Here is a 24,807-nt window from a genome sequence, read left to right as displayed (position 1 = left end):
AAAGTCGCATTATAGACAACTCCCCGTGAATATAAGTGGAAACCCATAAAGGGAGAAAACCATGACTTTGTTATTTTTGTGATGTAAAGGAAAGCTCCTACTCCCTTGTCACATATGATTTTCTATAGGGTCCAACCTACAAGAGGCTACTACTTCAATTTTTCTGCAAACTTCGACATGCAAGGAAGCTCCAACTCCCATAATTTTTTTGTAGGCTACAATCGACGGGAAGCTCCTACCTCAACAAACTACAACATGTTCTTTATCAAGGTACAACTTGAAAGGAGACTACCATCCACTGATACATACAAGAAACAATAATGGATTGGTTACCTGGTCTATAAATTTGCATACCTTCACCTATGTTCTTGCTTCTTCTTCTCCTCAAATCTTCTTCACATCTGCTCTATATGTGCTATGTAATAAACAACTCAAATAATCTCACATGCTCTCTAACTCTCTCACCATGCATCCTTCCAACCTCGCACCATTTTATAAATGGACTTTGATGGCTATTAGTATTTTGCATACATAAATCTAAAATGACAAAAATTGTCTCTTTGCATTCCAAGGGTGTCTCTTCAATTCCAAAATTGTTTCAACTCTTGAATATAAGAATACAAAAATTAATTTCACCACATCTAAATGACATGCATTCAAATTCTTCATGCCAATAGAATAAATTTCAACATATTCAAATAACATGCCTAATATAGTCCACCCTTGAATATTACAAAAACCAAAGTCCTAATTAGCTTTTAATAGACTTTATACATAAAACATATGCAATTGTTATGTACATATTTTCCTTTGCCATAGTCTTGCATTACAAAATATCCTTCCTTGCACCACAAGAGTGTTCATGCATTTTCCTTTTCCTAGCATCATAACAATATCCTCAAACAAACTAGTCTTCAAATTAGCCTTACACAAAACATATGCAAGCATCAACATCATCAAAATATACATGCAAGTAGCCTCTGTAAGCTATAACAAGTATAACTCAATTCACCTCTTTACACAATTGTGCATGCACCAACTATGCCATGATATTTATTGCTCCTTTGTTCCAAGTCATTGCATGTTTTCTTTCTTGCTCATGTTGTTTCTTTTCCATCACCCTTTGCATCACATGTTGTATTGCATTCTCATCAAGCATAAACAACATGCAACATAACCTCTTATTGTCAAACATAATCACAACATACCTTGTTGCTCCTTTGCCATCACATCTTTTGATGCTCCTTTATCGCTCTTTGCCTTGATCACAAGCATACATGCTTTTTGTTGCTCGTTTGCCATCAATGAAAATAGTTCCATTAGAACCATGTTCACAATTTGTTGCTCCTTTTCTATTAATCTTAATTGAAATGCTTCAATCAATTGATCCTTTAGATCATTTTTTTGTGAATATCGACAACCCAATTATCTAATTCATATAAGGAATCTTGTAATTCTTTGATTCTTAGATTGGTGTTCTGTAAATGGTTTCCTTATTTACCCATTATATATTTTTCAATTTGTCGCACTCATTTGTACTTGCTTATGTCATATTGACTTATTCTTATTACTACCTTAGGGTTTCAGATACTACCATAATACACTCCAATGTTTGATTACAATGGTATTTGTTTTGGTTAAAAATAACCTCATTATTCATTTTTAAGTAGGTATTTATGACAATCTGCACAATTAATTTTTGAAAGGGCTTGTAACACCACCCTTTTAATAATAAAGGTACTCCAATAAATAACTTTTGCTTCTTCATTTTTTACATTTCAATGATTCAATTAACACTTGATTTATGAGATTACACAATATTTTGTGTAAGATTTGTCTTGCTTTGTAGAATGACCACGTTTTTATGACTAAGTGAACTTGTAAATTAAGTGTGAAAAATAAACACAATATCCACGATTAAGCATTTAGAAGAAAACATCCACCATCCATGAGAATAAACTATCCTTCAATTCCTTTATTATCTTGTCTTTCTTTGTAAAATGACCATGTTTTTATGACTAAGTGAACTTGTAAGTTAAGTGTGAAAATTACACACAATATCCACCATTAAGCATTTAGAAGAAAACATCCACCATCCATGAGAATAAACTATCCTTCAATTCCTTTATTCTGACAAGATAAGTCTAAGACAAATGTAAAAGCATTTGATTTTATTATGGTTATCCCTCTTTCAATTACAATGGCATGCTAAAATACAATAAGAAAGTTTCATTGGTTTCTATATTCAAATCTATGTTTCACTTTTCATTCCCCCTATTCTCTATAGTCAAGCATTCGTGGTGGAACACTCTTCAGAGACCCCATCGTTGGAGGTGAACGAGGATTTTGTCAAGCTAAGGATGGAAGAATATAAATAACGAGAAATTATATGCAGGTTCAATTGACTTTTGCCCTCATCATCTACCCTCCAGGAATGGATTCACATGAAATGGTCCTAGAATATAGAGTTGATATATTCTTTGAAAGGTTATTTTTTAGTTTTCTTCACAAATCTTGAGGATCGTCTGAAGGGTTTTGATCAAGGCCCTTGGTTCTGGGGCAAAGCTAGTATTTCAATCCAACCATGATTCCCATAGTTTAACCCTCTCACCTTGAAATCTATGCTTGTTCCTATGTGGGTTGGACTTCCAAATTTACCCCTTCAATGGATTTGGTCAAAGATCTTAGAAGATATTGGAGAATTTATAGGTCTATTAATTAAAGTGGACGACTATAGACTGGGAAATGGGTTCATCATCTTTGCCTGAATCTATGTCGAAGTGGACCTTAGCAAAGGTTTACCAGAAAAAATTATCTTCAAGTACAAGGGTAAGGATTATATCCAACCATTGGATTATGAGAATACAAATTTTAGGTGTAGAAGGTGCCAACAACCTCGGCACCTTCAGAATGCATGGCCTTCTCCTAAAGAGACATTTTGATCCCAGGTGCCAAAGAATTATAGCTGTGGTTGGTGAACCTGAAGCCATCTATTGGTCCTAACAACTTTGTAGGTCAGAAAAAGGAGGGTTCTCAGCAAAAGAACCCACCCCCAAACAACTCAGCCTCTCGATATCTAGTTCTCTCCCTAGTTGTAGTGAGTCGTCCCTCTGTAGAGGAGAATTTCCTAGCAAAGATCAGTGAAATAACATCAATGCTAATTGTGTTGGCTATATGCGGCGAAAACCACTCTCATGAATCTAAATATTTAGATAGCGAGAAAGAAATAGTGACCCCAGTTGAACCGATAGATATGGAGCTTTATCAAAAGAATGAGGAAATAGGTAGATTTTCAATTGTTGTAAATAACACTGAAAGATGAATTGATGTACATAAAAAAAGAGAAACTCTTGAATCATCCTAGTATCTAAGAATTTTCAATATGAAACTAAATGGAGGTGAATTCAAGCTTACATAGAGCTTACATAGAAATATTAAGCAATTATAATTATAATTATAATTATATATATATATATATATATATATATATATATATATGCTAATTTCATAGCCTAGATATAAATTAACACCTCTCCATTACAGAAGAACTTGAATTTTAATTCATTAAAGGTGAGTAAATATAAACATAAAATTTATAAATATGAATAATTATGTAAATTGTTAATCGATTGGATTGAATGTATATATAGATAATATTTAATATAAATAAATGGGAAAAGAATTAATTAATTCAATTAAAAAATTAAAATTGTATAGAATATCATAATTAGATACGTCACTGATATGAAGAAGCATTTGATATTTAACGAATTAATTTTAAACAAATGTTATAAATATATTGATAAAGGTCATATTTTCTATGATACGACACTGAAATATTCATAATTGTATTTTTTCTTTTTCTTTTTGGATTTTTCTCAATGAATTAATGGTGAAGTTTCTAGTGAAATAACTTTTCAAACTACATTATAACTGAAGAATTGAATTTTGTGGCTTGTTTAAAGTAGGCTTTGAATATTTGAAGGTTTTGTTATATTTACACCTATAGGTGTTTTCTCTACAGGTTTAGGGTGAGAAAACACCATTCACCTTAGCCAATAACAAAGTCTTATGACATGTGAAAAGAGTTCTAGGAAAGTTTTTGTAGAGTTTCAATCTATAAACGTTTCACGTTGAGTTTTCACTGAGAACTCTTTTGACGAAGGGATTCAACACAACTCAGTAATCCATTGTGAATGCATGGTGACCTACAGATACAACTTTGGGGCTTAGGGTCAGACCAAAATATCAAGAAGAAGTTCCCTAGTAAAATCATTCATGGGTCGGTTGTAGCATCCGTCTTGCTTGGATTTTGATCACTAGGTTTTCCTTGTTCCAGATAGGGATAGTGATTGAGGGGGCTACGAACCACCAAAGGAAAGGGAATTACAAAATAGCAAGGGGAGGAAGAGGTACTAGGACTTTCAACCTGTATATCTTGTTGTGTCTCGTACTTAGCTAAAAACAGTTAGTTCTTCTTGGATCTGAATGTGAGGTAATGAGGAGAGGTAGCCAAAGCCTTAGTACGAGACCTGCTACTACAACCTATTACTATGCGTGATATCACATTGAAATGACTCCTACAACCAACTATTCGAGATTTTTCGAACTGGGAAGCCTGGAAGGCAGAAACCCAAAGAACAAATTACTGCTCACATCCAGGAATTACATATTTTCCCAGTCACCCATTTCTTCAGGAAAAATCCCATAGGACAATTCGTTTTAACGTTCACGTGAGACATAGAAGTTGGAATGCAAATTTGATTGGGAAAATTTCTAAAAATACTATTGAACGAGAGATCAAACCCCACAAGCCTCCCACATTGTGACATTTCCCCAGAATCAGACCAGATAGATTTCTATTAGCCAATGTGAAGTACCATAATCTCACACAGTTCTTGAAGAGAGCACTGCGTATATTTCAAGTTAGGAAATTATGCGACAAATCTAGCAAGCACAAGTTGTACAAATTCCCCAAATGTGGAAAAAAAGTCTAGAGAACCCATTATGGCTCAGATTCAGCTTCCACAAAGAGATGATCTTTGTCAACTCCAGCTGAATTTTCCTATTAAAATCGTTTCCAGTTAAAAACAATGTGCATAGGGACTCTTAGGAACCTTGCTAGGATTCCAGATATCAAGTAAAATTTCATTGATAAGAATGCCTTTCCTATTTTAATAAGGCTGAGTACTTGGGGCACTCCCCTTGCTGAGGAACATTCAATCGATTGTCTACAAAACTTGGCATATAATGATGATAATATGAGGGCATTGATTGCTAAAGAAGGGGGAATTAATCCTATATTCTCCTGTGATAAGGCTTCAACTCATGGGATAGGGTTTCAACTCCTAGAGCACAATAAATTGCAATCGGAGCACTGAAAAACCTTTCTGCTTGTAGGACAAATTGGGATGCTCTTATTTCTATTGGTTTTATTCCTCGACTAGACAATGATTTAACAAGTGGAATTCCGACTGTTCAGCAAATGGCAGTGGTTGCTACATATGAAATTGGTACTACAATGGAGAATGCGAAGATTCTTGGAGAAGTTGGTTGTATTCCTACTTTAGTTACAATGCTTGAAGCTAAGAAAGTGATAGCACGGGCCTTATCGGTTCTTCTTCACTTTGATGTTAACAAGACATTATTTAGGAAGGAACCAAATGGTATTCTCAAAATAGTGCAACTCCTAGATCCATCAAATATCAATATAAACAAGAAATACTCAATTTCCATTATGCTCGACCTTTCCAACAATTATAAGTGAAAAAAGCTTATAATAGCAGCTAGAGTCTGCATTCACTTGGAAAAACTTGTAGAATTGAATTGTGCTGCCAATAAACTTCTTGATTGTTTGCAAAGAGTCCACCTTTGGAATATATTTGGTAGAAGATAGAAGTACAAAGTTTTTAACCAAAGAGATTTATTTATTTTCAGTTTTCCTCCCTTTGTCTGTGCATTTTGAAGGGTCATATCGAGAGAGAAAGAATGGTAGTTCTTATCAAACAATAAGAGCTAAATCTTGTGCTATATAGGAACTTCAAAGTTCAAGGCATTCCCCCTCAACACTGCAGCCAAGAACCTATTGATTTAGTTTGTACATTGAGTGCAACTTACGAACATGCTCTATACACATTTTCTTTTTCAATCTGAACAAATTGACCTATCTCATTTCAGTTTTCAATTTTTTTGGACTATATTTTTCAAATGCTTGAATAAATCAGTGAGCAACAAACTTTAAATATTTCATTGATGTAAGGATTGTATATTATATTGGAATAAGAGAAATTCGTTAGTGGATTTTGAGAAGCCTGGAATGAATTTCAAAGATCAAAGCTAATTCATTTTTTTAGCAATTCTTTCTGCAAATGATGTGTTCAACAGATATATGTGACTAATTTTTTCCTTTCCAAAGAAATTATTTGCATCCATTTTCATTTATTTTTCCATTTTGGTTGATTCTGACTACAATTTAATGTTTTGAATAACAATGCATTATTGGATGTCTTTATAATGTATCCCAATTTGTTTGAGAATATAAAGGTCCTATTCAAAAAGTATTGTGTCATACTATAATTGAATGAAAGACAGAGTTGAGCCGAAATTCTGATACTAGGGTAACATGGTGAAGTGCAACTTTTAATTCAAACTAAAATTTATTTCTTTGTGACTACTTGCTTGTTGTCGAATTTTGACATAAATTCCAAGCATTTTCTTTATCTCTGGTTTCAATATCGTGATTAAAATAAGGGAGATGTGGGAGGTGTAAGAAAATTAGTTTTTGATGTTGTGACCTGAATGATACAAGAATTAACCAGAAATTGGAACATGAATCTTTGCCATTTTTCTCCATCTGGTTCCTTATAGGTTTGAGCTCAGTGGTCTCCATGGCAGATGATTCAGTTTGATGTGATCCTATTGTTGGCTCTGAAGTAGTTGAAGCTTTATTGACCTAGTTACCTCATTGGATGCCTATGGCACGCTTTGATGGTTCGTTGACATAAATTGTTCCAAATATGTTAGGCATTAAAAAAATCAATACATAGGAGTGTAATTGCAATGGATTGTGGACAATCTCTAAAAGCCTTGTATATTTGTAGTTTTCAAATGTTTTCTTTAATGAAATTGGTAATAGATCACATATTTTCGCTTATCTTTCTCTACAAGGATGTTTAAAATATGAAGTTGGATTTTATCTACACTCTTCATTACAAATTTTCATGAGTTCCAAAATTTTGTGAGTTTATTTTTAGAGTTGGACCTTGTTGAAGAGACAATGTGGCCATTTTGAGGTCCCTAGAGAAAACATTGAGTTTAACTAGAGTCTTTGTTTCTGTGAAAACCATATTTGGTAGGATATGTCATGAACACAACTAGCTCTAATATACCTACTATGCACCACACATCGACGTTAGTGACAATTGCACGTGCCAATTAATAATGCACAATCCCATAAGGCTTTTGCAATAAAAACTCATCTTCTTTTTATAATAGTTTGCATTTCCAGTATTGGTTTTACGTGTAAAGCAGGAGAGGTTACAACATCCAAATTGGATCTGTTAAAGATTGCAAAACTCATATGCCAAATTTAGTGAATTAAAACTATTTTGTGGCCTTTTGTATATTCCATCTATTTTATTCTCCATTGTACTGTAATTTGCAACTATATAGGATTTATAACTTATTTGAAAGACGCAAAGAAGATTTGAAGGGTTCTATAATGGATTTTCATATCTCCTTAATTGTTTAAGGTGGGTCCAGTGAAATTCTAGATGAATTTTTGTTGGGAAAGAGTCTAAATGGATGATCTCCTTATTTTTTTACTCAAGTCCTGTGAAAGATCAACCAAATTTTTGATAGGAAAGAACCTTTCATGTGTGGTTATTTATCCTTCTCTGTATATGGACTTCTCTCAGTGACTTGAAGGTTCTGATGAAATTAATATATTTTAAGCAAACAAGATTTCCCACTGGACTACTTATTTTGGTTTCCTTCCAAAACCAACAACAAGCTTCTAAAGAGATATCAAAAGGTCTATGAATAAGGTATTTCAGGTGTTTATTTTATTTTTAAAATTTTCTTCCCAATCCACGAAAAAGAAATGATTTTAAATTTTATTTTAAAAGCTAAAATATGATAATAGATTTTTTTAGCATATTAGGGTAATTGGGCTCACCAAGGTAACCAAGGTAATTGTCCTCAAGAGGTGTATCAAGCTCAATTGGGCAATCAAGAATGAGAAAGCGGGAATGGGAACTGACCACCTTCTCATCACTAAGATAATTTCTCTAAGTACTAGGTTCCATTTTGGTGCGAGGCCCCACCTCTGCAACTTCCCCTAACTATATATGTAGCTCTTTATAACGATTACTATAAAACTTAGTTGGCTTTTGGAAATTATTATGAAATAAAATGGGAAGGACCTCAACACCCTTTTTACACATGAATATGAAAACCAAAACTTCAAAGGAAGTGATTAACAAGGTACATGTATCATTAATCTTGTATTCATGTCTACAAGATTATTGCAATGCAAGGTCACTGCAATTTTTACTATAAAGCACTCTCTATGTGAGTTTTTAGTTTATAGTTCATTGTTTGCAAGAACAAAGGTTGGATGGAAAGCATGAATTGTACCTTTTAGTTTAGAGTCATTCTTTGCAAAAGTAAAAGTTAGATGGAAGTCATGATGTCCATCTTGACATCTCTCGATATGTATTAAAAAATTCAAGAATAAATGTAGTAGGTTGCTACAAGTTTCATTGAGGTATTTACTGGGTTTGTTTTTGTAATATTAAAATATTAAAAAAAAAATTGTAGTTATTAAAGTATATATTTTTTAAAAAACTTTGAAGTATTGAAATAATTTAAGGGTATGATGATTTCATTGTAGGAGGTTTTAATATAATCTATTTAAAGGCATGCTAACTCTATTGTAAGACATTTTTGGGCTAGATAATAATAAATTTATTACTAGGAGTTGCTTTTCTCGCAAAGGTTCCCATGATCATTTATGGTCCATGCATTGTCGCATCTATATGTTGCTATTATGTTTTTATTTATCTATCTTTTTATAACAAAGGTATCGAATATGAGGGAAGAACACTCTATACAATAAAGGATTTATGGTTGAGCACTTTATACGACATAGGCTTTTTGGTTTTACATGGGTCATGGAGAGATGGGTGTAGTACATCTAGGTTGCATTGAAGATACTCGAGCTATAGTAAGGAGGCCATGTAGTTGCATGGATATAAATCTCCAAGGTAGCCATTGAATATGTGGTGAGGTATTTTATTGAAAGTGGAAACAACTTGCATCCATTGGCATAAAAGATGTAGCCAAGGATGACGAGGAGCTTCTAGTAGAATGCAAGGCATAGTGAGAGCCCTAGTGGGCACCTAGAGAGATGGGTGCAAAAAATGATTGTTGAGTGGGGGTTAAGGAGTACGTACAAATTATGGAATAGCATGAGCTAGAGACATAATGAAATAAAGGTCACATAGCTACATGGATGAGAGAATGTAAATGGAGTCGATGGTGTTGAGGCTTGGTGAAGGAGCCAACATGTTTGGGAGAGCCACAATAGTACATGAACACCCTGGAGTGTTTGGTCTAAGCCCTAGCTTTTCTGGTAATAGTGTAGTTAAACATATCTTCCCCTTGAGAGATCCATATCCACATTGAAGGTTGTGTAGTTTCCAGCTAACGTGTTCATTTCATGTCAATGAGTTTGGATAATTAACCATTAGGGAGTTCAAACTAGTACCTTGTAAACAACATGACCTTATTCTAGCTATGTCCTTGTTTCCTTGTAATAATGTAGTTAATCATTATTATGGAAGAATCCCCAAATGTACAGAAAAAATTGTCATAGCTCAAGTGGTCTGAAACCACAAAATTGGTGATCTGATAATGTGATCTTAGACAATTATTAGGGTATTACAGACTCATGTGCATGGATCTGCCTATGTTACTTTCTGCAATGGATCGATAAGATTGTGAAATACATAGACAATGAAGCAATAAAAGAAACATAATAGACAAACACACATAAACACAACAAGTTTAATATGGAGTTCACCCAAAACTCATGGGCTACGTCTCCTGGTCTAGCCTTCAGTGGTGACCTCTCTATTATGTCTTCGAAAACAGAGTTTTGCAAAAGTGAGCTCAATTTGAGTCTCACACAACAGATACAAAACAATAAGGCTTCACATGGATCCCACAAGTCTCTATGAGTACACAGACTCTCCTCACTGACTCTCTATCTCTGTTTGCTCTGTCTTAGCACTGCTTGCCTCTGTCTTCTGTTAGTCTGTGGCTTTAAATCATATCAGCGATGTTTGTTCGTTTCCCCTTCTCTGGCTCTCTAGCTCTCGACCTCTATCCACTCGAACCCCCCTCTGAGCGTTAGCAATCATTGCTAAACGCCTTCAGGGATGGTGGCCACCTGTTCTGTAATAAAATGGACCATCGATGCCTTTGGAATCCCAAAAATGGTCGTTCTCTGTTTCACAGAGAAATACACGTAAAACTGTGAAAATCCACCAATATGTCATTTATCGGATTTGAAATATTATAAATTTTGCCTTATAACTCCTATCGGGTCCGCCTTTATATCGCTTATCGCATCTCCACCGTTGATCTGAGAGATCTGGATCCAACGGCTGAGGTTCATTTCGGGCGGCCCAAGCGTACGGGGGTTAACCGCCCGAAAAGGGTGGTTTTATCTCTCCTTCACCTAGACACATGGCAGCTAGTGTATGGGCTTAGGCGGAGCCTGGCCAAAACCACTTACTGCCTACGGCCCACCCGAAATCCCACTTGTTTCGTGATTTCCCTTTGTATTTAAAAATACATTAAAACATTGAAAATCCTGCAAAATGGCTCATATCGGACTTGAAATAATATACAACTACATTAATAAACCCTTTCGGGTCTAGTTTCATTGCATCGATGCATTTCCTTTGTATTTCATTCATTTTAGCGGAAATCCGAAATACACAAGAAAATGTTGTTTTCCGGATCTCAAAATATATCAAATATCATTCATAAGTATATCGGGTCCGGCTATCGCAGTCACAGTTGTTATCGGGCCTGCTCCTTTGCATAGCTCTGATGCAATATTGTGATATCGCAATCGCATATTGCTGATCCTTAGGGCCACGGTTAAGTCCATATATATATATATATATATATATATATATATATATATATATTAGCGATGTGATAGCGTGATTGAATTTGGACCGTTGATCTACGCGCATAGATCAACGACTCTCATTTGATCGCGCTGATTGCTATCGCGCTTCCCATATAGCCGTCTCCGATAGCCTCCGCCTTCCATTGCCGATTGTGATATGTCGATCAGATCTGGACCATTGATCGGCCAGATCCGATGGCTCTGGTTCATTGTTCCTTTGACTTCCGATAGGCTCTGTTTTTCTCGTTTTCTCTATGTTTTTCACTCCCAATAGTGTAATCCACCTTTTTCAAAGGTTTTCTTTATGCGATAGTTTTTAACTATGTGAAGACTTTGAAGACTTAGAGGTTTTCTAGGATCCATTTGGATCACGCCTTCCTACTGAAAAAGCTTTTGGACCACCAAAAGTTGGTTTTTAATCATCAATCAAGTGAGGATACAACTTCCTCACTTGTCCAATCTCTATCCATCTTGCACTACTTGGTTTTGAACCTTTGAGTCCAATTCTGAGGTACTCAACATCCCCTTTGTGCATAGTTCTCACCTTCCTGTCTAGAACTGTATCTTCCTGCAACTCATTGAGATATTCAGGCAATAGATCATCAATAGAAGGCAACTGACTTTTCTCTTCGGGATCTTCAATCAATGAAGGTTCAAATAGTCTCAAGTTCTCTACATTAACTACTGAATAGATGTGCATGTAAGTTGGCAAATCAAGGCGAAAATCGTTCTCACCAATTTTCTCAAGTATCTTGAAAGGCCCATACCTTATTGGCTTCAGCTTCTTACCTTCACCTTGCATTCTATCTTTGCTGATGTACAACCAGACTTGATCACCAACTTGGAAGCTATGCTCAATTCGATGCTTATCATGCCTTGCCTTGTACTTGGCTTGCCTCTTTTCCAGCTGTTCTTGCACTACCTCGTGAATTTCTTGGATCTGTTTAATGAACTTGGTTGCAAATCCAAGGGAGACCTTGGTGTAAAACCAAAACAAGTCTCAAAAGGAGATCTTTGTGTAGAAGAGTGCTTAGCATGGTTGTAAGCATGTTGCACATAACACAAATGTTCATCCCAAAGCTTGGGATGCTTGTTGCAATAGCCTCTAAGCAACTGGATCACTGTCTTGTTGACCACCTCTTTGGCCATCTGTTTGTGGATGAAATGCTATGCTCTTTTTCAATCTCGTGTCCATCAACTCCCATAGACTAGACCAAAAATTCCCAACAAATCGGGAATCTCGATCAGATACAATAGAAGTGGGTAACCCAAAATGAACCCTTACATGCTGAAAGAACAACTTTGTTGTTTGTTCAGTTGTAATATGCTTGTTACAAGGTATTAAAATACACATTTTGCTGAACCTGTCCACAATAACATATAAATAGTCAAGATCTTTTCTAGATTTTGGCAATCCCCCAACAAAGTCCATGGAAACACTTTCCCAAGGATGAGAAGGAACTGGAAGTGGAGCGTATAAGCCTAGTTTTTTGTTGCTGGGTTTGCTTTTAGCACACATGGTACATCCTTTAATATATCTAGAAACTGTTTCATGCATTTTTGGCCAATAACAGAACCTTTGCAGTTGAGCAACTGTTTTACTTACACCAAAATGACTTGATATTAGAGAAGTATGTGCTTCTCGGATTATGTTAACTCTTTCAGTTTGAGGAATGCATAACTTTCCCAAATGATACAAGAGTTGGTCCTTAACATGATAATCCAATTCTTCTACTTGTTTGCCATGACTTAAAGTTGCATATACATATTTAAAATCTACATCTTGAGCATATTGTTCAATGTAGCTTTCATGCAATACTGAGTTATGCTTAAATATAGTAGATGCATTTATGATTGGCCTGGATAACATATCTACAACCTTATTGTGTATGCCTTTCTTATATCTGATGACAAGATGAAATTGTTGTAGAAAACCCATCCACCTATAGTGTCTTGGTTGCTACGATTTAGTTTGCGAGTGTAAATATTGAAGTGGTTGATGATCAGTATGTATAACTATTTCTTTTCCCATTAGGTAATGCTTCCACTTTTTCACACTCTATACTAATGCATATAATTCTTTATCATATGTGGGATAATTAACTATTGCAGAATTAAATGTCTCAGAATGATAACATATGGGTTTACCATGTTGCATCAACACTACTCCCATGGCACAGTCACTGGCATCTGTTTCAATCTCAAATGGTCTTTGAAGGTCTGGAAATGCTAGTACCGGTGCTGTACTAATCTTCTCTTTCAAGGTGTCGAAGGCTTTCTGTTGTTTGCCTCCCCACTGAAACACCTTGTTCAATCATTTTAAAGCATGTAAGGGAGCTACAATCAAGAAAAGTTAGCAATAAACTTTCTCCAATATTGGGCTGCTCCTAGGAAGCTTCTAACTTCTGTAGCAAATTTGGGTTCAGGCCAATTCATAATGACTTCAACCTTAGAGGGATCTATCTTCAATTCACCACCCCCTACAATATGACCCAAATAATTCAAAGATGTTTTGCCAAATTCACATTTTGATAACTTAACATAGATATTTTCTCTTTTCAAAACATCTAGAGTCTGCTTTACATGCTTTAGATGTTCTTCCCATGTTTTACTGAAAACAAGAATGTCATCTAAATATACAATTACAAAATCATCAATAAAAGGCATGAGTACATCATTCATAACTCTCATGAAAGTGGCAGGAGCATTAGTTAGGCCAAAAGGCATAACGAACCATTCATACAGCCCTTGCTTTATTTTGAAAGCAGTCTTCCATGCATCTTGTTCTACTACTCTGACCTGATGATAGCCACTACGCAAGTCCAACTAAGAAAAGTAAACAACTTCTTTCAGCTGATCTAATAGATCATCAATGCGAGGGAGAGGATAACGATTCTTGACCGTTATTTTATTCAGTGCTCTGTAATCAATGCACATCCTCCACGAACCATCTTTCTTTCTCACCAACACAATTGGAGATCCACATGGTGATGTACTTGGTCTGATGAACCCTTTATCGAGCAATTCCTGTACCTGCTTCTTGATCTTTGCATTCTCTAAATCGGATAACCTATACATTCCGATGTTAGGCAATGGAACATCTTGCTGCAAATGAATATCATGTACTATTTCCCTTTTGGGTGGCAGACCTTTAGGTTCTTGAAATAGGATATCATATTCTGAAACAACTTTTTCTAAATTAGCTTTCTGTTTAGCATCACAGCCTTCAAATGCATTGGTTTTATCAGGGGTCTTTTCCTTTACAACCATTAGTAAAAATTGCTTGCATGAATTTACAATTCTTTTCATCTGCCCTAAGTTTGGATAGTGTAGTTATTTATGAGCTGATGAGCTCTTACAATATATTCTATTCCATCTTTTGTGAGTTGATACTTATTTTCAGTTCTACAGAAAATGGCCTTTCTATCATACAAGTAAGGACTTCCTAAAACAATACCACATATATCCAAGGGAACTATATCTAACTCAACCTCATCTACAAAAGTTGACCCAATAGCAAACCTAAGTTTACATTGTCTAGTCACTTGTAGCTTTGCTTTATCACATACCCAACCTAATGGATATGGCTTCTTATGAGGTGTTGTTAGTAAGCCCAACTTCTTTACAATTGTTTTAGAAATCAAGTTTACTTGTGAACCACTATCAAATAAAGTATCAATCTTTTGATGTTTGGAAATAACTCTAATATGAAAAAGCTCATGTCTTTTCCTCTCATTATCTTCATTATCAATATATTGAGCAGAATTACTTGTAGATGCTTCAGGAATTTTTACCTTTTATACCTGTGGATGTGATTGTTGTTTCATCACCTAAGTCTAACCCCAAATCTTTCTGAATAGCAACAACAGTCTTCTTCTTCTTACCACCGAACTTCTTGGGTTTCAGCTCCAGGTGCAAAGACCAACAGTGTTCATCATCATGCCCATCCTTCTTGCAGTGAGTGCATGAAGGTTTTTCTTTCTGTATAGTGTTTGTCTCCCTCTCCTTCCATTTTTTCTTCTTATTTTCCTTGTTCTTGCTTGCAGTGTGTTTTGATGATCCCCCAATCTCTGGGTTCACATTCTTGCCTCTAGCCTCTAGATGTGTAGCCTAAATAGGCACCTCATCTATGCTAGTGGGGTTAAACATGAGAATGGTGTGCCTCAAATAGTTGTGAAAACCACCTATATACTTCAACAAAATTTCAGGTGAGTCTAGAGAAATGCCTAGAATTAAAGCTCTTTTTCTAAATTTCTGGGTATAGCTTTGTACACTTTGCCACTTTAATTGGTGAAGAGTTTGCCAACTCATCATTGCTTGCTGCATATAAGCTAGTGGATAGAATTGTTTTTTAATGGCAGAAACAAATTCACTCCAGGTAGAAACAATTTTACCATGCTTCTTCAAATCAGCTTGTGTCTCGCCTTCCCACCACACTAGGGCAGTTCCTCCAAGGCGAAGGCTAGCCAACTGAATCTTTCTCCTTTCTGAATTGATGTTCTACACCGTGCAATATACATCAATCTCTCTAATCCAGTTATCTAGCTTTTCTGCATTTAATTCACCATCATAAATTGGTAAATCAAATTTCACATCTAATTTAATCACAACAGTTTTATTCTTTTTCTTTTCAAGGCTAGTTTTATGAGAAGAAGATGATGAGGATAGTGATGATGGAGTAGATGGTGGAGAGGGCCTCTCTTCTTTTCCTTTGCCTTCTGGATGGCCATCTAGAAGAGGTTCCTCTGCTCCTTTTTCTGTTTGAGATGCTGAAGTGCTTTCACCTCTACCTTTCTTAAATTTTCGATACATCTCTTCCACCATGGCTCTCATGGTCATGAAATTATCCATGAACTGAGAGTCTGATTCTGATGAGGTTTGTTCTACCATCCTCCTCCTAGGATAGACTCTTCCAATTTTTGGATTAGTCTCAACAAGTTCTACTTCTCTTAGTTTGAGCTTTGACCTAGTTAGCATTCAACAATCCAACACAAGCTTGTCTAACCTTAGCAAACCTAAAGCTCTAATACCACTTGATCTGATAATGTGATCTTAACAATTATTAAGGTATTACAGACTCATGTGCATGGATCTGCCTATGTTACTTTGTGCAATGGATCGATAAGATTGTGAAATACATAGACAATGGAGTAGTAAAAGAAACATAATAGACAAACACACATAAACACAACAAGTTTAATATGGAGTTCATCCAAAACTCATGGGTTACGTCTCATAGTCCAGCCTTCAGTGGTGACCTCTCTATTATGCCTTCGAAAACAAAGTTTTACAAAAGTGAGCTCAATTTGAGTCTCACACAACAGATACAAAACAACAAGGCTTCACTTGGATCCCCCAAGTCTCTCTGAGTACACAGACTCTCCTCACTGACTCTCTGTCTACGTTTTCTCTGTCTCAGCACTGCTTGCCTCTGTCTTCTATTAGTATGTGGTTTTAAAGCCAATCGGCGCTATCTATTCGTTTCCCCTTCTCGGGCTCTCTGGCTCCCAGCCTCTGTCCACTCGAATCCCCCTCTAAGCATTAGCAATCATTGCTAAACGCCTTCAGGGATGGTGGCCACCTGTTCTGTAACGGAATGGACCATCGAAGCCTTTGGAATCCCAAAAATGGTCATTCTCTGTTTACACAGAGAAATACACGTAAAACTGTGAAAATCTGCCAATCTGTCGTTTATCAGATTTGAAATATTATAAATTCCGCCTTATAACTCCTATCGGGTCCGCCTTTATATCGCTTATCGCATCTCCACCGTTGATCTGAGAGATCTGGATCCAACAGCTGAGGTTCATTTCGGGCGGCTCAAGCGTATGGGGGTTAACTGCGCAAAAAGGGTGGTTTTCTCTCTCCTTCGGCTGGACATGTGACAGCCAATGTATGGGCTTGGAGCCTGGCCAAAACCACTTATCGCCTACGGCCCACCCGAAATCCCGCTTGTTTCGTGATTTCCCTTTGTATTTAAAAATACATTAAAACATTGAAAATCCCTTAAAATGGCTCATATCGGACTTGAATAATATACAACTACATTAATAAACCCTTTCGGGTCCGATTTCATCGCATCGACACATTTCCTTTGTATTTCATTCATTTTAGTGGAAATCCGAAATACACATGAAAATGTTGTTTTTCGGATCTCAAAATATATCAAATATCATTCATAAGTATATCGGGCCCATCTATCGCAGTCACAATTGCTATCGGCCCCGCTCCTTTGCATAACTCCGATGCGATTTTGTGATATCGCAATCGCATATCGCTGATCCTTCGGGCCGCATATCAACGACTCTCGTTTGATCCCACTGATCGCTATCATGCTTCCCATATAGCCGCCTATGATAGCCTTCGCCTGCCATCGCCGATTGTGATATGCCGATTAGATCCGGACCGTTGATCGACCAGATGAGACGGCTCTGGTGCATTGTTCCTTTGACTTCCAATAGGCTCTATTTTTCTCGTTTTCTTTATGTTTTTCACTCCCGATAGTGTAATCCGCCTTTTTCAAAGGTTTTCTTTATGCAATAGTTTTTAACTATGTGAAGACTTTGAAGACTTAGAGGTTTTCTAGGATCCATTTGGATCAATTAGAATCATAGTGATTAGACAACAAATACTACCAATGTACCATTATTCCAAACCCAATTTCACGATGAATAAGAGGAGACCAAGATTGTACCTCCAATCAACCCTCTAGTGTGATAAGTTATTGGATATTAGGATTTTCCTCGATTACAAATAATTTCCTTCAAGATTATGTGTGTGTCTCTGTAAATATAATAGAATCAAGAGAAATAAGGTCAATTTCTTAGCAACATTTTTCTTTAACATGTGAGTTTGGGGAAGGGGATAAAAGATTTCATTGCCTCACCAACTAAAGAACCCTTTTTATTGCTTGCAACAAGACTAACTACATTATCCTGCCCCTTCAAAATGTCTCACCAAGTTCATGAGTCATCAATTAAATCACATGAGTCTGGGATACAAGATACACATGACATGTGGATATGAGTGTCCAACATGGGACACTTTGACCCTTGAAATGTGACCTAAGGAACATGTTATATATATCTCTATTAAAATGTTACAAATATAAAAACAAAATATAGACATAAAGATCCAAAACTTTTAGACCATCCACAAAATATTGATACAACGAATTACCACATTAAACACACAAGAATAGAAATATTCATTACACATAAAATAGAGGTTAGAACTTAAAACCATAAATTGTAGTTTTCTCATTGAGTTATTTGATGTCATCAAATCAAAATGTATGGCATATATTCTATTGATACTATAGATTGCAATGCCAATGACATATAGAAAATCAGGTAGATACTAGAACCATAGATGTACAAATCTCGAAATTCATTTGTCGTCCTCCTGAATGTCAAAATCATCAAGATCACCACCATTTTTATTGCTCTCTACTCCATCCTCCTCCCCTTCTAGACCCTATCCAATACTTGCATCTAGTGGTGTGGAGGATGACCCCTCAGGAGGATCACCATCATTAAAAGTGATTGGTTGTAGCATTGGTTCATTGAGATCCAAGTTGGTTAATGCCAACTCAATGTTGTTATAGAAACCCATATTGTTAGGAAATACATCCCACATTTTTATCTTTCCCTTCAACTCACGTCTTGCATTGGTATGCCTAGACTGCCTCTTTCTGCATTGAATATGTATGTAAGGAAGTAAAAAATTATATCGTAATTGTTGTAGCAGTAGCACAGACGATAACCCATGGAACTTTTTCAGAGCGGGACATTGCAACAAGTATAGAGATTCTTTTAATTTTGAGGGACTTACTAGAGATGCTTGTGTATTTTTGCCTCAGTGAAGGCAAGGATGCATTGAAACCTATTTCCTAAAACCATTGTTGGAGCTAGCATGCCTCAACAATATCTGGGTTTATAAGAAGGCAAGTAGTGGGGATAGTTCTAATAGTCCTTCCATTGAACTCGATGATATGACCCCCTTTGATTGCAAGGAATGGAATGGTTGTTGAGGTGCGAAGGTCAGAAAGTATGTCCCCTTCAGCATGGCATTACACGCCCCATAAGGTGACATCGTTGCTGCAACTTAACATGTTGCGCAAGGCGAGAGTTTCCTTCCACATTCCCCCACTCCTTCAATTGGCGTTCCTTTGCACCTCTTGGTGCAATTGCTAGTGATATAATCATAATTGTAAGGCCATCTCCTACGGTTCAAGGTGGAACACTAGCCCCTTCCCCTATTTGCATTTACCATAATTACAAGGACATCCCTATATTTGAAAGTGAGACATGAGCCTTTGTTGAACTTGTCTACCTATAAATTACTTTCTTTTTAGATGTTTCTAAAAAAATAATAAAAAAATGATTTCTATATCTAAATTAACTTAGTTTCCATTTTTACTTTTATAAAATAAGAGTCTCAAGACATACGCCTTGCAAATCACTCATTTCTTCACAAACTGAATACTCACAATATATTCAACGTCACAATAATTTATTTCCAAAATATAAAAAAACTTAATATAAACAAAAATCAATCTACTTTAAAATTATTTTTAAAAAACATTTTTATATTAAATTTAGTCCTAATTAAAGAAGTTCTTTTAAACCTATATTTAATTAATTTGAATATTAAGAAATAAATTATTTTAACATTAAAAATGCTTTCACCTTATTCATTTAATTTGGAAATTAAAAAAAATATTTATTTTTTAAATGAGGTAATGAAATTTTTTTTTTTTTTTAGCATTCTTACTTACAAACATAAGAAAATATTTTTAAAATCTAAATCTAATTAATTGAGTATCAATAAGAAAAATTTTTCATCATTAAAACTTTTTACAATATATTAATTTAAAAACTATGAAAAATAAATACTTAATTTATTTAGGTAATTAAATCTTAACCCAAAAATAGAGCATTAGAAAATTTGAAAGTCGGAGAGTCGAATACCTTGAAAAGAAAAGAAAATATTGGAAAGGCATCTTCTCTGAATGACTTGTATCTTTCAATTTAAAGTTTTATCGTGGAATATGTCTTCGGTTCACTTTAATATTTGATTGGGGTAAATGTCTTTTTTTTTTTTTCCTACGCCACATCGGATCAAAGCATAACAGGTCATTGCCGACAGAACAGAACGCAAAGCATTAGATGCCAGCACCAAAGCAAAACTCAAAGCACAAGATGTGAACACAAAGAAAACAAGCATGGGAATTTGGAATCATTAGATCCAGCAGTAAGGAAAGAAGCATGGTTTATTGAGGTTACAATTTTGTTTTCGCAAAAAAAAAACTTAATTAACATTGTGAAAAATAAAAAGAAAATTATGAATTTTATTAGTATAATTTGGATTTTTTTTTTTAAAATTTAAAAAAAAACACAATTGTTTCTGGCTTAATTGTTGAATTCATTTTTTTCTATTTTTAAGAACTTGTTTTTAGTGTGATTTTACTATGTTTAAATTTGGTTGAAAATTTTAAATTGGAACTTTGATTTGTGTTATTTCAATTAAGTTTTTAACTCTGAAAAACTCCTATTTGCAAAATTGCCCATCAAACTTATAATTTCAATAAATTAATAAAAAAAATTCAAAAAAACCACACTAAATACAAATTCATTGTAAATTAAATCCCGTTATGCTTTTCTTGCTCCAACATCTTTTTGTCTACATCACAGAGCCTCAATAGTCCAAGCAAAAGATGCGATGACAAAAGTAACACGCAAAGCATAAAACGCCAACATGAAGAAAAACCGCAGTTTCTCCTATTAATTCCACCGATTTCCTCTCAGTTCCTGCATCCAGTTCAACCGCATACATACAAGTTAGTTGCAAATTTCTTCTGCTTAATTTGCTTTTCCTCAACCCCCTTGCATACAAATTTGCAGAACTGTTTCTCTGCATCTTCATTCTGTCTCTGTCTTTGCTCTGCTGTGTCTTTGTTTGAAGTTGCAAAGGCCATGGAGCACACTTTGACTGGAGCAGCGTCCAGCGCCATAAGCAGCATTGTTATTTCTCCACTGATCCAACTCATAGATGATGTGATTCATTTGGATCAAAATAGTGTCCTTCTGCAAGATAAGCTGCGTCGTACGAAAGCCCTCTTACAAGATATTGCCAATCGATTTGAGCGCGAGCGAAGAAGTCCACCAGACACCGTTAAAGACTGGGTGGAAAGGCTCCAGCATTCTCTTCAGGATGCCAAACAAGTCGTGGATCGCGCCCAGATACAGAAACGGTGTGTAGATTGTTTCCTCTGTAGACCAAGAGTCTCCCCGCAAGTTAGAGTATGGAATGCAAATTTTGATCGACTCTTTATCGATCTTGAACGGGATTTTTCAACATTTCTCAGTGCTCAAGGGATTGCATCGGCGGCACCACTGCAATCGGAGGCGTTGCTTCAGCCAGTACCACAGTCGGGCTTTGTGGGATTGGGGATTAAATCCTGCCAGATGCGGCTGCAGACATGGCTTGACGACGAAGATCAGCGATTTCGCATAATTGCAGTTTACGGCATGGGCGGTATCGGGAAAACATCTTTGCTCAAAACCATCTACAACGCCTACAAGAAAGGTGAGTTGTTCGAAGCCGTAATTTGGACTGTTGTTTCTCAAAATTATAGCATTTCAGCCTTGCAGACTGATATTGCAAAGCAAATCAATCTAAATCTTGGGAGCAGCTCTAGTGTTGAGTTAGCAAAGATGCAGCTCTCTGCATCTCTCAGGGAAAAGAAATTTCTTCTTGTCTTAGATGACATGTGGAGGGAATTTCAACTGGACGAGGAATTGGGCATCCCTCTGGATAATGATAGAGGTAGCAGAGTGCTAATCTCTACGCGCAGCTTTGATGTCATCAGAAGAATGGGGGCAGATGACTTCTCCATAGAAATGCAACCGCTATCCAGCGATGAAGGGTGGCAATTGTTCTGCAGAGGAGCTTTCAAAGCAGGCAGTGCTCCGACAAAAGATATAGAGGATGTGGCCACACAAATTGCGGGAGAGTGTAACGGTCTGCCATTGGCCATAGATGTTGTAGCGGCAGCCATGAAAGGTAAGACTAGTGTAAATGAGTGGTATCTTGCTCTCCATCAGATGAAAAATATGGATCCCGGTTTTCTAGGATACAGCGGCGTTGGTCAAAGTCTTTATTCGCGGCTGAAATGGAGTTACGATTGTTTGCCTGACTCCGTCTTGAAGAATTGCTTTTTATATTGTGCTACCTTTCCCGAAGATTGGAAAATTAATGTGAACTCCTTGGTGGAAATCTGGATAGGGGAGGGACTGGTCAATAGCAGAGAGACCAGCTATTTAATGGACTTGGGACTCAGGTATGTAGAGTTATTAGTAGAACGCTGCTTGTTTCAGAGTGTTTATGATGATGATGGGAGTAGGATACAGGTTCACGATGTTGTACATGACCTGGCAATGTATGTTGCGGAGAAGGAAGAGCAATGTTTGTTCAGGACACGTCAAAACCTCCAAAAGTTTCCGGGCGCTGAAAAAGGGATCAACAATTGCAAAAGAATAGCACTTGGGCATAATAATATTTCTGTTTTGCCAACGGATTTCAGATGCCCCAACCTCCTCACTTTGATGTTGGAGTATAATCAAAGTTTAAGAGAGGTTCCAGATGGCTTTTTGATCAATCTCACCTCTCTCAGGGTTTTGGATCTGTCTGGCACCAAAATAGAATCGTTGCCCATGTCACTGTGGCATCTTACACAGCTCCAGTATCTCGGTTTGGAGGAGACCTTAATCAAGGACTTACCTGAAGACGTATGCAACCTTTCTCAGCTTCAGTTTTTGCATCTCGATGAGTGTAGACAGCTAGAATCGTTGCCTTGTACGATGGGACAGCTTGAAAATCTCAGGACTTTAGAGCTTTACGGTTGTTGTAGCTTAACAGGAATTCCCCGTGAGATCTCTAAGCTTACATCATTGAAGATATTATATTTGTGGACATTAGAGACAGGGGAAAACAGTATAATGGAGGTGGAGGAAGTGAAGAGTGGTGTTTGCAGTTTGAGGGATCTCACAAATTGCCCAAATTTGATGGAGCTTGAAGTACATGTAAAGGCAGGAATTGAAGCAGAGGGAATACGGTCCGGAGTTAAAGTGGGTACAATGGGCAGTTGGTCGGAGATGAGGGACCTGACATTGGCATTCGATGTGGAAGACGATGATGTGGTGGAGGATCTCCCGCAAGACATGCAGAACATGAAGAAGCTGCAGAGATTTTATCTTCAAAATTACCATGGCAGATGTCTACCCAATTGTATCTGCGAGTTTCCGCAATTGGAGAGGTTATATTTGTTTAGATGTTTTCAACTCGGGAATCTTCCTCCCTTGGAGAGATTGCCATATTTAAGGGTATTGTCATTACACAGGTGCATTAAGTTGAAGGAGCTGGGAATCGGGACATGGGGAAGTATGAGTGCATTTCCGATGTTAGAAAGTTTGAAGCTGAGTTACTTACCTGTGTTAGAGAGTTTGGGAAGTTCATCATCAAATGTTGTGTGGAATGAACAAACTATGCCTAAACTTCAGGTGTTGACCATAACAGATTGCCAGTCATTGAAGGGATTGCCGACCGGGATAGACAAGCTACCAAATTTGAGAAGAATAGAAGTTCAAGAGGATTGGTGGGAAAAGAATGATGTTGAAATTTCCTTAAAAGAAAAACTACATCATTTAATTGTATTTGTTGAATAGTGTAAATGTTGGAAAAAAAATTAATGTTGAATATATTATTTATTTGTGGTAATAATACAATTTTTAATGTTGAATATATTATTTATTTGTGCCAATATATAATTTTAATACTTTGTCGAAATTACGTCTTATATGGTCAACAATAGCAATGGATAGGACAATGATATGAAGAACATGCGAGTGGAAGATATGTTTGATAATAAATGAATAACATTGGGTGTACTATTGATTTCATTGGAAAGAATATATATTTTAAAGTAATGTGATAGTAAATGAATAACATTGTTTGTATTATTGATTTTATTGGAAAGAATATATATTTTCATTATTAAAAGTAATGTTAAAGTTGAGGATATTAATTGTATCCCTAAAAAGTCCAGGTTTGTTAAAAGTGAGGTAAACGGTTCATTTATATAGAGTACAATAAAGTCTGTCTTGAAAAGTAAAGGGAATCCAATGTGATTGTCTTATTTTATTGGGATTGTCTTATTTTATTGGGAGTAAGGTTGATTATTATAAAATTATATGATTTTTTTTTATTTTTTTTTAACTATTTGATCATTATTTATTATTTATATTGAAGGTGTTTTATTGTGGATTCTTTTGAAACTATATAAATTCATCGTCATTTACTATACATGTTAGAATGACATATTTGACTTATTCAGATGCACACATGTATTTGAGGTGTTGAAGATTTCAATACTTTTTACATCAAATTTGATAGAGTACACAGAGGTGCGATTTTGTTTAAATTCATGATATACTCAATTTTACTTTAAAAGTATTGATGTTATGATTTACATAATCTCTATTTTGGAATCCATCCAATTTCCAAATTAATTTTGGAGTTTGATTTTCATGTTATAAATT

General features: G+C 36.0%; 1 protein-coding gene across 1 annotated transcript; it reads left to right on the top strand.

The window, feature by feature from the left end:
- Nucleotides 1–20,928: 20,928 nt before the first annotated feature.
- LOC149149635 (disease resistance protein RPS2-like) lies at nt 20,929–24,119 on the top strand. The gene has a single exon (XM_089441284.1). The coding sequence runs from the start codon at nt 21,184–21,186 to the stop codon at nt 23,932–23,934; it is 2,751 nt and encodes a 916-aa protein (XP_089297410.1). The 5' UTR covers nt 20,929–21,183; the 3' UTR covers nt 23,935–24,119.
- The last annotated feature ends 688 nt before the right edge of the window (nt 24,120–24,807 follow it).

Source organism: Pinus tabuliformis, chromosome 9 (genome assembly GCF_031772625.1).
Source record: "Pinus tabuliformis cultivar Carrire ecotype Pingquan chromosome 9, CPIR1, whole genome shotgun sequence".
Classification (NCBI taxonomy): domain Eukaryota; kingdom Viridiplantae; phylum Streptophyta; class Pinopsida; order Pinales; family Pinaceae; genus Pinus; species Pinus tabuliformis.
Note: the sequence above shows the minus strand (reverse complement) of the source record. Positions and strands in the feature narration are given on the sequence as shown.

What these genes read in the sequence shown, in the direction of transcription:
- LOC149149635 (XM_089441284.1), top strand. Translation starts at nt 21,184, where the DNA reads ATGGAGCACACTTTGACTGGAGCAGCGTCCAGCGCCATAAGCAGCATT.